The sequence below is a fragment of the Chelonoidis abingdonii genome, chromosome 18 (assembly GCF_003597395.2).
Source record: "Chelonoidis abingdonii isolate Lonesome George chromosome 18, CheloAbing_2.0, whole genome shotgun sequence".
Taxonomy (NCBI): Eukaryota; Metazoa; Chordata; order Testudines; family Testudinidae; genus Chelonoidis; species Chelonoidis abingdonii.
Window position 1 is genome coordinate 12833151 of NC_133786.1, and position 13592 is coordinate 12846742.

Consider the following 13592-nt stretch of genomic DNA (forward strand, 5'->3'; position numbering starts at 1 on the left):
AAGTTTTCTGGACATATTGATCCTGATTTCTCTTCTGCCTTTTTACCAGTTGTATATAGGTCACTGAAGTGAATGGAGTCATCTAGTTAGAAAGTAGTGGAGAATGAGACCCAAAGATTAGGGGCCATATCCCCATCTGATATAAATAAATGTAGCTCCATTCAAGTTAATGGATGACATCTGGACTTTTATTAATTATCATTATTATTGGAGCTGATTGAAAATTTTCCAGTGAAACTTTTTTGTCCCCTGAAAGAAAATGCCCTGTTGACCAAAATGAACTATTTTGCACAAAAAAAAAATTAAAAAATTATTTTATTTGATTTTTTTTGTTAAAAAATTACAAATTGACATTTTTCAATTTTTTTGAGGGAAAAATTTCATTGGAGGGGAAAAACTCTCCACTCCTTATCCCCTTTTTACTTCAAAATATTTTGTTGAAAATAAATGAAACCATTCACAGCAAAGTTTGAATGAAACCATTTTTCAATCAGCTGTAGTTATTATTAGAGTTTCTGGTTTCAGGATAAAAACCCCAATGAAGCAGAAAATTACAGAATAAGGTTCTATAAAATATACACAGCTGAAATATACAACGTTTGCAGGATTGAGTTCTATGTGTGGAAGTGACTGAGAAACCCTGAAGATCCATTAATTCATTGTGGGGTACAACCCCAGAATGTAGAGCCTTTTGGGGGGCTTTTAAAAACAAGATTGAATCAAGGAAAGCAATTGTTCAAACCACTAATAGAACAGGATTTTTACTCCTAAAAATATAGCGAGAGTTTGCCTAAAAATAACCATCAGACATCAGAAAAAGGAATAGAATTAACTTTGCAAACCAGAATGTCTACTTACACTTTAAGAACCAGTGCTTCAGCTGGTGTACTTCGCTGATGCTCTACTGAAGTCATTGGAATTATGACAATTGACACCAGCTGAGGATCTTGCTCATGACTTGGTAATATATTTCATGTCTTAATTCTACTCTACAAAAATGAAATATCCATTCCTTTCAGATAGACGAGCTGTGAAATAAGCATGATTTCCCTGTTGATACTCTGTGAAAGGTCTTAGATTTTTTATACTTTGGTTTTTAATGAAATTAAACAAACAAATTCACACACAGAAAAATAAAATCCTCAAAATTCACACCTGAGTTATACAAACTGTCCTCTCAGGAATGGCAGAACATACCACAAGGAATGGGAAAGCTATTTACACGTTAATAATTCAGCAAGAATGATCAGCACGTACACACACACACACACAAACTTAGGCAGGTCTTCTTGTTTGGTAGCTGATGAAGCCCATGGATATATAAGAGGGAAGCAAAATCAACACAAGGTCAAATCCTTGGGCAAAACTCCTTTTGGCTTCAAAGGAGCCAGTATTTCACCCATGATGTCTAAGAGTTAAAGTCACCCATCCAGGGGTGACGATTGGAACCGAGCAATGACTGGAGCGGTGTCTTTACAAATAAGGTGCATTTTTTTTAAAAAGGAAAACAAAAAGATAAAGAGGCACCTGGCTGTAAACATTTAAAGAAAGCAAGAAAAGAGGCGAACCATTGAGTAGGGAATAAAGCACAACAACATTAACCTGGGAAGTCGATAGGATACCAAAGCTCACATCCAGATGCATTTCTTTGGTGAAATGACCATGGTAACCTGGGTTCAGTTCAGGGGTTTCTGGGATGTGGGTGTGGATGGAGGGGTGTGGACGGCACTGCAGACCCTTCTCATGGGAAGCTCTGAAATGAGCTAGGAGAAGGAGGACTGTTATATGGAAATCCTTCCACATTAGCTATTGCCAGACAATACAGAGCGTTGCGGAGATCCGCACGCATTGGACAGTGTTTGATGCTGCTATGGCTAAGCGAGGGATTGTTTTGGTTAACATCTGGAAGTGTGTTAAATTTCACTGCTGGAGTTGAGAATCTCCTAGGAGGCTCAGTAACAGCTTGAGTCTCTGAACAGTTCAGCTGTGCTGGGCTCCCATTAGCAAGACCTTCCTTCTGCTGCACTTCGAAGGCACCGTCACTCCAAACTTTGGTCCATGGCTAGAAGTCAGGGCTCCCTTGTGCACGATGGAGCAATAGCCTCAATGGAGATAAGTGGGTTGATTCCATCGGTACCAAGATCTGGAAAAAAAAAAAAAAAAAAAAAGGAAACAACAACCACAAATGCATCATTATTTTCCTTTCCCCTGAAACGGGGGCCCATCATTATTTCATCTGGAGCCCTATTTAGCCAGCAACTGATCCTCTAAACCCAACAGGGGGTTAGAGCAAAACTGAGGGTGGGTTGCACTATAACCAAGACAGTCTTCTCTGAATGACCAAGAAGCGTCCACCATGCTCAGATTTCACACATGAGGAGGCACAGGGGCAATGTAAGACCAGATCCTGCCTCGTCGCAGGTGTACAGGATCAGAACAAGTTCCTCCATAATTGAGGAAGCACAGCAGCTGCTTCAATACCCAGCATGCTCTGAGTTTGCTTTCTGCTAACTTGTTGCCAATGTCATGAGCAATGCAGGTTGGGAGCAGGAGCAGCAGGGGCCAGGGGAGGAGAGGGACATCAGCAGCAGCACTGAACTTAGTAGCGAGGCATGTGATGAGAAACAGCTAGAGGGGCTTCACCTCAGAGCATGGGGAATCTGCTGGGGACAGAAGAGACAGAGGAAATGTATCTCCTGTGCTTTATCTGTGAGTGGACACAGTGGGTCAGTCCCAGGAGGGCAACTAGGATGCAGAGGAGGGGGTCTGAGTAGGAGCAACAGCAAAATAAATCTTCTCCTCTTCCTCTCTCCTTTTCCCCACTGTGCCTACCACATACAGAAGGAAAGCATGACAGCCCCTGTACCTGCTCACATGCCGAATTTTTGCTAGGAGGAGATTTCAAATAAACATGGCCTTTTCTATAAGTTTGGAAGCAGAAAACAGCCATTCCCCATGGACCCTCAGAGTGAGCATGAAACCATCACAATGGAATGGCCTCATCTAACTTCATTTTTCTAAAGCCCATCACAATAGTATGCAGTGAGCCCTGAATGTTCTTCTCAAGTGTCCTGTTTGCTCCCCCATGCCCTGGGCATTAGTGCTAGGTGCTCCCCATCGCCTTACCCAGAAGGATTGAAGTTGGATGAGTTCATTGTGGCTTTAGAGTTGCTCTGGGATGCACCGGGACTGCTGGCATGGAGCCCTGTACTGGGGGACGAGGGCCTGCTGGTGTTCCCAGGGGAACATGACGATGTTACTGCACGAGAAGAGAGGCAAGAATGAGGCTCACCTCTTCTTTCCTACTGGGGACCAGGTGCATCTGTCCCACTGCTCTCCTTATCCCTTGGCTTGCTGCAATAGCGAATGCATGTTAACTGTGCCCTGGTCTGACAAGCTAGACACCCCTACACAAAAGAGATAAGGGGGGATTCTCTCTGCAGCAAAGCACAGCGACTGCAGCACATGGTTCCTCTAGTGTGAGATCTGCCAGGTCTCTGCTGACGAGATGCCAGAATCTTCCTCCAAGGACACACCCCATGGAGTGTGTTCTCAGTCCCAAACCCTCTGTCAGAACTTGGAGGCAGCAGCAAGGCGGGTGGAAGGGAGACAGTTGCTTATGGGGATAGAATGGAAGGAAGGGAGACAGCAGAAGGAAGGGGGAGAGATTGGGAGAGAGCAGGTGAAGGAGTTTAAAAAGATAAATACATCCCAGGCTGCGGAGTTTTGTTCCAAAGCCCTTCACATTAGCACAGAGAGACTTGAGCCCATATTATATTTAGCATCATCACGCCTAGGAGCCCTAGTCATGGAACAGGACCCCTCTGAGCTAGGCGCTGCACAGACACAGAACAGACACACAGTCCCTGCCCCCAAAAGCTGATAACCTAAGAATAAGATGAGAAATAAATCGATCCAGAGCCAGCTCCTCTCAAAGTTCAGGAGCGTTTGGATCCAGGGTTTTGCTCTTGTCTCTTCCATCCCTAAATATCAACATTTGCCAGCAGGCGACAGGAAATGTTCTGCCCCGAGGGAATTTCCTCTACTTGGCCAGAGTGAAGATGTGGATTCTACCATCTGCACCCCTCACTGCTGAACCGGTCATGTCAGGCAGCTAATTACAGTCAGTCCAGAAGCCCATCTAGGATGGGCTGCAAATGTCAGAATGCAAGCAACCTTTGGTTCAAATGTAAGGTCCAAGTACTGACTGGCAGCAGAGCAAGAGGGATTTGCTATCAGTGAAGGAAAAGAGAGAGGCATCAATCTTTGAGCCAGGCTTACCTGTCCCAGGCATGGTGCTGTGGATTGGATTGACTGAGAGAGAGCCCAGGGACCCGGAGGTAGATACCTGGAAGGGAACAGAAACCAACCGTGAATTAGTGACAGACAGTTATTAATAAGAACATAGATCCCAGACTGCCATTCCCTTAGTAGTACACACAGTCACATACTAGCCTCCCATTCCCACAGGAATCCCTTAGTCTACTGTGCACACACCCACACAGATTTCTTATCCAGATACAGTTCAGATTCCCACACACGGTTCCATTAGTATTGCGAGAGAGGCACACCATTCCCCCCGGGCAGCATACTGGACTGTGCATGTGTAGACGCCAATCCCTTCATCCCAAACCCACACAAACACAGGCTCACTCCAGGGCTTGAGGCTCACTCAAGCTTTTTCACAGTGTGGAGCCGATCCTGGAAAAGAGGTTGTCTGACTGACATCTCCTCTCCCATTAGCCGTCCCACGGGGTGGCTCCCCACTCACACAATGTTGTGGTGGTACTAGAGCAGTTGCTTGCATGGACATGTTATGTTTGGAAAACATTTACTTATTTTAAGCTGCCTTTCGTGTGACACATGTTCTGTTCTTTTCCAAAAGGCCTGAGTCTCCATCATTTACACTGGTGTAACAGCAACGTAGCTCCATTGGCTTCACTGGAGTTACTCCGGAGTCAAACTCACATAAGTGAGAAGAGAATCGGGCCCACAGTCCCCTCTGCTCTTTTGTTTCGTCTCCCCCTCCCACTGCTTCTGTTTGTCTCAGGTGGAAACCAGAAAGAGAACCAGCACCATATAACCAGGCAGCTCGCTATGGATCTCCAGCAAGTGATCCTGGGACTCTTCGCCAACCGCAGTTTGGGAACCTCTAATCTAAGAGAAAGACAAGCAGAGGGCAGCCTCCTTCACCAAGGGATGACAAGAGAACCCTATCTACTAAGCCACTGTGTTCTGCAGAATCTACGTACACTGCCCCTGTACTAGGATTCCCACTCCTATCCATAACAAATCAGACCAGAGGGGCATCTAGACTGTCTCCAATAGTGACCAGCACCAGATGCCTTTGAGGAAGGTGCAAGAAACCCTGCAGTTATGGGATAATCTATCCAGGAAATGTTTTTTCCTAATCCCTAATATTTAAAAATTGGCTTATGCTCTGAAGCATGAGGGTGTTGTAAGCTTTGGAATTGGGCTGTTTGCTTGTTTATTTTCAAACAAAAAACCCATGTGCACAAATGTTTGCAAACCCTTGTTTTTATTTTGTTTTGTTTTGGGCCATTCTCTGACTGGCTCTACAGCTCAGTGGAGAATTTTTTCATCAAAAATATCTTCCAATGAAAAACATTTTCAGGTAAAAATTGCCAACTTTTTTTCATGATTTTTGACCAGCTTTGCTACCCACCTCTCACTGGCAAAGCTAGTCCCATTTTTCTGTTTGGGCAAAATCCATCCCAGTGTAGAGGGACTAGAAGTGCTGCTGAGGATTTCAACATGGGGCTTAAGTCTGGTCTACACTACAGTTAGGCAGACAAAAGGCAGCTTACATCAACCTAACTAAGGAAGCATCTACACTTAAAATTTCACTCCCGCCTACGTAACTTGCCCGCTACACCAGCTTAATAACTTCACCTCCATGAGAGGCATAGATTCGATGTAGTTAGGTCAACAGTGTCAATGTAGATGCTGCATTGCTTACATTGACTGTTGCTGGCTTTCAGAAGCCATCCCACAATGCCTCAAACTGACAACTCAATTGGCGCAAGCGCTCCAGGTGAAGATGCGCGCTGCTGACACAAGGAACAAAGTGGAGACACACACACAAGCAATGTAATTACTGTGGCAATTGTACGCAGACATAAGTTAGAATGACTACATTTTGTAGACATGCCCTTACGTTCAAATTCTGTTAATTATCTGTGAAGAGATTTGGAGGTTTACAAACCTAGACCAAGATTTTCAAAAGCACTGAGCACATCCTCTGAAAATGAGAGCCCTTCCAGGTGTCTCAAGTTAGACACAAAATCAGAGGCATCTTTAATCACTAGTCACTTTTGAAAATCGTGGCCACATGCTTAAAGACATCACTGAATTTTTTTCTTTTCAGGGGGCTGAGGTTTGTTGCATGGTCTGCAGCTAGCTGCCAATCAAGATTTTTGTGGCTGTAATTAGTTTCTGGGAGGGAGGGGAAATCTACACCTGTTGTTTTTATTTGTATAAATTTAATCAAACAAATATAACAAATTGTTTGGCATGATCAGTGAATAGCTCATGTGATCATACTTCAGCCAACAAGTTCATGGCAAATTTACTCACAAAAACTATTGCTTTGAATATTTATTGCTTGCAAGTAGCTTGTCCTGCTTTGCAACTGATGTCCAAAAGTCACATGATATTTTGCTGCTTCCTGACTGGATGACTCCCAAACGCACTGAGATTTCAAGATGAGACTATCCCTTGTGAATACATAATGACCACCCTGCCCCCATATGAATCCCCAGCAACCTTCAGCACTGCAGAACACAGACTCCTGCCACTTGAGCTCAGCTCATTAACTGGCAGCAGTATTTGGCTGTTATCCACAACACCCACTCACCAGCAGATTACAGATATTGAACGAATATTTGTGATGCTCTCTCTTTACACGATAGCCCTTTCCAACAAGAATTCACTTATGAAAACATTCATGGACAGTGAATAAAAGAAGCCACTGATACCATCATAGCTAAGTCACTGAATGAGTGTTTGCAGACACTTCAGCATCAGGATTCACCTGATACTGTAGCCAGGCCTATTGGACTGTCGACAAGCTACAGAGCTGCCTTAAGAAACTCTGTGTGCTAAGTCAAAGCCCGCAGTTACTGAGGTGGGCGAAGAAACAGGGAGTGTCTTTTATATGCAGTGCCCTCCATACTTGAGAGCAGGTCGTGCTCTGTAGCGAGGCTACACAGGATTGTGCCACCTCTCTCTGGCACTGCTATGCACTCCGAAAAGCAGAGAGCCCTGTCTGCACTTCAGGCTGGGAGTGGTTATAATTCTACACTGCCAGGCTTGGCAAGGGGCGAAAGAAGCTGCAGCGATCGATGCCTCCTTCTGGTCCCAGATGCCCTGACTCAGCAGCGCACTTACATACATGCTCAAGTGCCACTGAAGTTAAGCACATGCTTAAATGCTTTGCTGAACTGGTGCCAAAGGGGAGAAACATCACTCTAACCCGCTTCGTCATTTGTGGCTGAAGGCTTCACTTCCTGATTGGATGAGAACAGGTCCTGGAGCAGCTGTTAGCTGTGTTAACTAACATGATGTTGAACTGACTTAGGAGGCAGTGTCACATAGGCAGGGACTAGCTTTGTTTAACATCCTGTGAGCCGGTCATGGTTAACCCTAAGTTTCATAGCTGGGTTTACCCAGTACCAGTGAGCGCCTTGAACAGGACTTGGCTCTGTTTAAATTGACTGTAAAGTCACATTTAACATCATCATGTTGGTTAGCATGACTTCCTCAAGGCTGTGATCTAACACATCCTCATTTTTTAATCTCTTGTGTCTTGCTTCTAGGTGGCCCCTTCCATTCTCCGATCCCTATAAATTCTCTAGCTGCCACCACCTAAACCCATGGCAGGAAGGGAAAAGGGCTAGACTAGTGGACTTGTACTCCACCCACTGTTCCAGAGCTGTTCAGTGTTTCTTCTCCCACGTTGTGCATTGAGATGTAAACTATCACCAGTAGGCTTCAGAGTTAACAGCCCACTGAAATGAATGGAGGCAGTTCTCAACTCTCAGAGCTATTGCTGAAAACTCAGCCTCCATTAACATTTGAAAACTTTTCTTTGCAACTGTAAGGTCTAGAAACATAGGGCCAGATTTTTAGCTGGTGTAAATCAGCCTAGCACTTTATTGACTTACACTAGCTGGTGATCTGGTCCTTATTTTAAAAAAGAGAACAAACAATTATATTCTACGGAGGGGGATGAGGCCATCAGACAAGTGCAGCCTGGCATGCTGAATACCAGCTCAATCCATCCCCTGAACAGCAACATCTCCACACCTTTCCCCTGGAGGTGCTGGGGAAGCAGGTGGTGTTAATTCCATCAACAGTGCTCTTCCCACTGAGTCAGCGGTAACTAAAGCCCAGCTAGAGGGAACTACACTGCAGGAAGTGAAGCTGATGATTCAGTAGATAGTGCTCCTCCCACTGAGTCAGTGCTGAGCCAATGCCCTCTAGGAGCCTCCAGGGCGTTGTTGAAAGTGCCGTACTTTTGGGTGCAACTTAAAACGAAAAAAAGTCTTGCCTGCTTGTTGTCAGGGTACTAGCCTCAAAGCATTTGGATAATGGCATTCTGATTACCTAACCCTCTCACTTTCTGTTTCATCTGTAAAGAGTTTGGGGCAAGGCACGCTTCCATGCCATACAAATGTACGAGATTATCTGTTGCTGCCTCCTTTTCCTGCAAGCCACATGTTTCCCTAGTACCCTGCTACACTTGCTGCCTTATGGAAAGTAATTGGTACCCCCTTGGTCCACCAGGTCTCACCAGTCTGGAATTGTAGATGGGTGATTTTATGGGGGATGGCACTGGACAGCTGATCCGCTTCTCCTTCTGGCGCCGATTACAAAACCAAACCCGAACCACTTCCTTTTCCATGGAGAGCTGCTCTGCTATCATGGAGATCTCTTCCGAGCTGGGCTTGGGGTTCTGGTAAGAGAGGACATTTGGTGAACAAAGAAAACTCTGTAGAACTTATTTTAAAGCATCAGTGGGCTGTATGATCTCCCGCTGTTTGAGTGGCAAGAGGAGAGGAATCTGGACTTGGCTTTTAACTGAGGAGGGGAGAAGATTTGGGTTTCTCAATGGGAAAGGGTAGAGATCTGATGGAAGGTCCACGTTTTGAGTGACACTAGTGAAAGTCTAGTGGAGTCAGTGAGGATGAATAGGTGTACCCTTTATGCATATAAAGCACTGAGCCTCAGATCAGTATTTAAGGAGAAGCTGTCACATAAGGAGAACCTAGGAAGGATAGTCTTGTGGTGAAGGCACTGAACAGGGACTCAAAAGATCTGGGTTCTACTCTTCAGGTCTCCCTCAGACTTTCCAAATGCATCTTCCTTTCCACATGCAAACGGATGGACATCATACCAAATGGACTGAAGGTNTGCTTTGAGCAATGGGGGCCACCTTTTCATAGATACATGTATTCTGGACCACAGTGAGAGATTATGCCATACTCTGTCAAAGGAACTGAGGAACCACCTGATCAGCATCCTATACAGTAAACAGGGAAACATCAGAAAAGAGCTCTCCAACCTGGAGACTCTCATTAATAACCAAACTTCCATACAAACGGACTTCACTAAAATAAGATGGGAGATCTACATTACACACTTCACCTCTCTACTGTAAGCTGTCTAAAATCCTACCTGCCACATGGGGCCACAACAGTGGTACCCCTAAACCATCCAGCAATATCGTCAATCTATCCAACCACACACTCAGCCCAGCAGAAGAGTCTGTCCTATCTCGGGAACTCTCTTTCTGCCCTGCCATCCCCACAAACATGATACAGTTCTGTGGTGATCTGGAAGCCTACTTTCGCTGTCTCCGACTCAAAGAATACTTTCAAGCTAAAACTGAACAGCGCACTGATAGACAGATACCCTCCCACCAACAGCACAAGAAGAAGAACTCCACACGGACTCCTCCTGAGGGTCAAAATGACAGCTTGGACCTATACATAGAATGATTCCGCCAATGTGTACAGGCAGAAATTGTGGAAAAACAACATCACTGCATCCAACGAAGTGGGTATTCATCCACGAAAGCTCATGCTCTAATACCTCTGTTAGTCTATAAGGTGCCACAGGACTCTCTGCTGCTTTTACAGATCCAGACTAACACGGCTACCCCTCTGATATTCAGGCTTTCCGTGAGACCTTGGGTGAGTCACTTAATCCCTCTGATCCTCATTTTAAAAACACAGATCATGAAACCTCCTTTCTCTTTCCTCTCCCCCCACTTTGTGGAGATTAAACACTTTGGTGCAGAGATGCTCTCTATATGTTTGGATAGCACCAAGCAAAAAGGGGCTCCAATCACAATTAGGACCTCTAAATAATAAAGAAAACAAGAGCTTAAGACTAGGATATTGAGAAAGTTTCCCCTTCCTAAAGGAGCCCTAGAGCAGGAAACTCCATGCTGGCCAAAGTAGGCAAGTTCCTGATAATTTGAGAGAGGCTCTCTATTGTTCTTTCACCAGCCTGGGGAGGAGAACTTTGATACAATCAGATTTAAGGCTGGACGAGGGTAAAAACTGGAGTCAGTTGAAAATTTTCCATCTAAATTGTTTTTGGGGAGGAAAATGGCGTTTTCGACTGAATATGTTTGTTGGCAAGAAGTGTCTGCTACCTAGCTGACAAATAAGAGATTTTTTAAATTTGTTGGCAAGTCTAAAAAAGCTGAGAAAAAAATAATTTTGGGTCAAACCAAAACTGAATTTTTTTGAAATTTTTGATGAATCAAAGAAATTGAAACCTTTCTTTCGATCTGAAATGAAACGTTGCTTTTAGATGTTGAGCCTCTGACATTTTGAGTTTTTTAAAATAAAATGAAAGGAAGTTTCTAAACAAAAAGTAATTTCTGATTGAAAAATTGAAAAACTTGGCATTTAAAAAAAGTCAAAATGAAACATTTATATTTTTTCATTTTTTTAAAACGCAAACAATCTGCTGAAATTGACAAGCATTTGTGAAATATTTTGGTGTTCCCAAACCTGCCTTTTTCATCATGAAAAGTTTCTAAGAAAAAAAATCCTGAAAGAAAAAAGAAAATGGCTCTTAGCTTAAGAACTAGTAGGAATTTCTGGCTGGGAGATAGAGCTCACAACAGGTGGTAACATTTTCCCCTCACATCTTGAAATCTCTTCTCCAGCGTGGAACGAATGTTGGTCTCGATGCTGGTACGTTTCTTTCTCTTCCGCCCAAACATCTCGCTCACTGAAGGGTAGGAATTCGGGGTACTCACGGAAGAGTCCAAGGGAGTGGATTCTGAGGGGAAAGAGGGAACAAAAGGATTCAAGACCATTTGGCAGCAGATCTGTTCACGTTTGAGGTGTTTTTTTTTCTGAAACTGACCACCTGTGACAACCTGCTGTTCTTGAAACGGAAAATGCCAAGAGTTTGTCTATGCCCCGGAGGCAAAAATGACTAAAGTCTGCGAAAGGGCCATCCCAGAATCCTGAGTGTTGGCAGCAAATGTACTGAACATATGCTGGATGGTCTTGAGGACCTAGCTAGAGATCACTCCGCGTGGTGCTAGATTCCCTTGGAGTTTGCCACAATGGTCATGAAGATTTACTCATGATTTATTGATTAAGTTGTGCTACTGAAAGCTGGCTGGGAACCACTGCCCCTCCTTAAACAAGCAAAAGATCCTGGCTCAGAATACTGTATAGGGACCCCTCCTTCCCCAGCAGTAACACCTTTAACATTGCCCAAAATAGCCCCAAATCCCAGCTTCGATTGAGGCTGGTCAGAAAAGGTGGAGTCAACGTTTCCCCTAAATATTGTTTTCCACCTTTTTGATGATGTTACCCAACCAGCCACCTTGAGCGCTAAGTTTTCAGCTGTCAGAAACTGGTGTCATTCCGGTGACTTCAATGGTACTATGCTGATTGACACTAGCTGGGGATCAGATTGGGTGTTTCGCCTCACGTTGCGGAGACATTCCCTGTTGCAATAAATCGGCTGAAGGTGTCTAGGTCACCACTGGATGGAATGTCACAGTCGCTCAAGTATATGTGGCTACAATCCCCCATAGTGGCTTTGCAGTCTATAAAGGATACATACCGTAGGACTGCAGTGCTACAGGTAATAGGGTGTCTCTCGATAATATATATCTAGCTCTCACAATCCTGGTTCATCAGCAGATCTCAGGGCACTTTATAAAGGAGGTAAGTCTCAATATCCCCCATTTAGAGATGGGGAAAATGAAGCATAAAGTAGCAAAGTGACTTGCTCAAGGTTACCCAGCACAGTAGCCAGGAAAAGAACTGAAAATCTCTTGAGTTTGACCAAAAGAGCACACTACCTCTCAAGTGGCTGAGGCACGTCTTTCTGGAATAATGGGATGCCCCCTCTGTGTGGCTTAGCTTGCAACACCATGATAACCGGCGAAGGGTTCATGACATTGTCTCTGACCCGTCCTTCTCCCTCAAAGTGTATCCCATTGGTGAGTGAGTGTTACAAGTCCCCCTCGGTGCCCAATTCCCAGATGATAGTAGCCTCTGACTGCCCCGGTCTGGGACCTAGAGCTGTAGCAGCTTGTGCTTTTAGCTCTGGAGGTGCCTGGTTCAATTCCTGCTTTGTTGGCTAAGATGGCAGCCTTCACTCAGGCATGGTGCTGTTCCCTACCTGCATCGCTCAGCCACTTCTCCAGCAGGGGCTTGAGCTTGCACATGTTTTTAAAGCTCAGGTTGAGAGCCTCGAAGCGGGAGATGGTGGTCTGGCTGAAATCGTTGCCGTACAGCTTACCCATGGCCAGCCCTACGTCGCCCTGCCGGGGGAATCAGAGTGAAAAGATGAGCTGAGAAAACCCACTCGCAGCTCCCCGCCATGTTGTTAATTCACTCCCAGGTCACTTCTACTTTAACAACAAACCAGCTTCCTCACCCAGTCTCTTCCACCACTAGGGATAGACTCCCAGAGCCTTCCTGAGTCCTTTCTACATCCCAGTACGCACCGAAGAGGCTGAAGGTAATTGTTATGCTTGGCTTGAAGTTCCAGGTAATGCATCTTCGGGAGGGGTTTGGTTCATCCGTTGTGCATCTGTGATTTCAAGGTGGTGTTCCCATAAAGCGCACATCTGTACAACTCCCCTCTCCTCAATGCCCACATCTGCATCAAGCCCTCCCTTCCATACCCACATCTGCACCCAACCCTGCCCCTCCTCTCCACGCCCACATCCATACCCAGTCCCCCCTACCTTGTACATCTCACTATTCAACCACTCATCATGGGGCTGCCTTTTTGCCCCTCACCTGGGTGAACCCCAGTTTGATTCGCCTCTGCTTAAAAGTCTTAGCAAACTTCTCCAGCTCCTCCAGGTCACTGGGTTCATCTGATACGGCTGAAGACGGCATGTGTTTTGCAACTTGCAAGTGCTGTGGCACCTCCAGATGGGGCTCTAAAGACGGCCCAGGGAGCCCTGAACGTCCCACTGCCTGTTAAAAACAAAACCAGAGTCACAACAACAGAAAAGCCACAGGATTTTCTGCATTGTCCTACCATAACAAATGTTGCTTGGTGTGGCTGTGTGC

At 45.1% G+C, this 13592-nt stretch overlaps 1 protein-coding gene across 1 annotated transcript in view; it reads right to left on the reverse strand.

The window, feature by feature from the left end:
- Positions 1–2063: 2063 nt before the first annotated feature.
- The window catches only part of POU2F3 (POU class 2 homeobox 3), a 58588-nt gene continuing 47059 nt past the window's right edge, over positions 2064–13592 (reverse strand). Inside the window, exons 8-14 of the mRNA XM_032780799.2 lie at positions 13314–13496; positions 12688–12829; positions 11186–11322; positions 8816–8977; positions 4282–4348; positions 3127–3259; positions 2064–2143 (exon numbers count right to left, since the gene is read on the reverse strand). Of these exons, the coding sequence (XP_032636690.1) occupies positions 2104–2143; positions 3127–3259; positions 4282–4348; positions 8816–8977; positions 11186–11322; positions 12688–12829; positions 13314–13496 (864 nt within the window). The 3' untranslated portion in view covers positions 2064–2103. The remainder of the gene's footprint in view (positions 2144–3126; positions 3260–4281; positions 4349–8815; positions 8978–11185; positions 11323–12687; positions 12830–13313; positions 13497–13592) is intronic.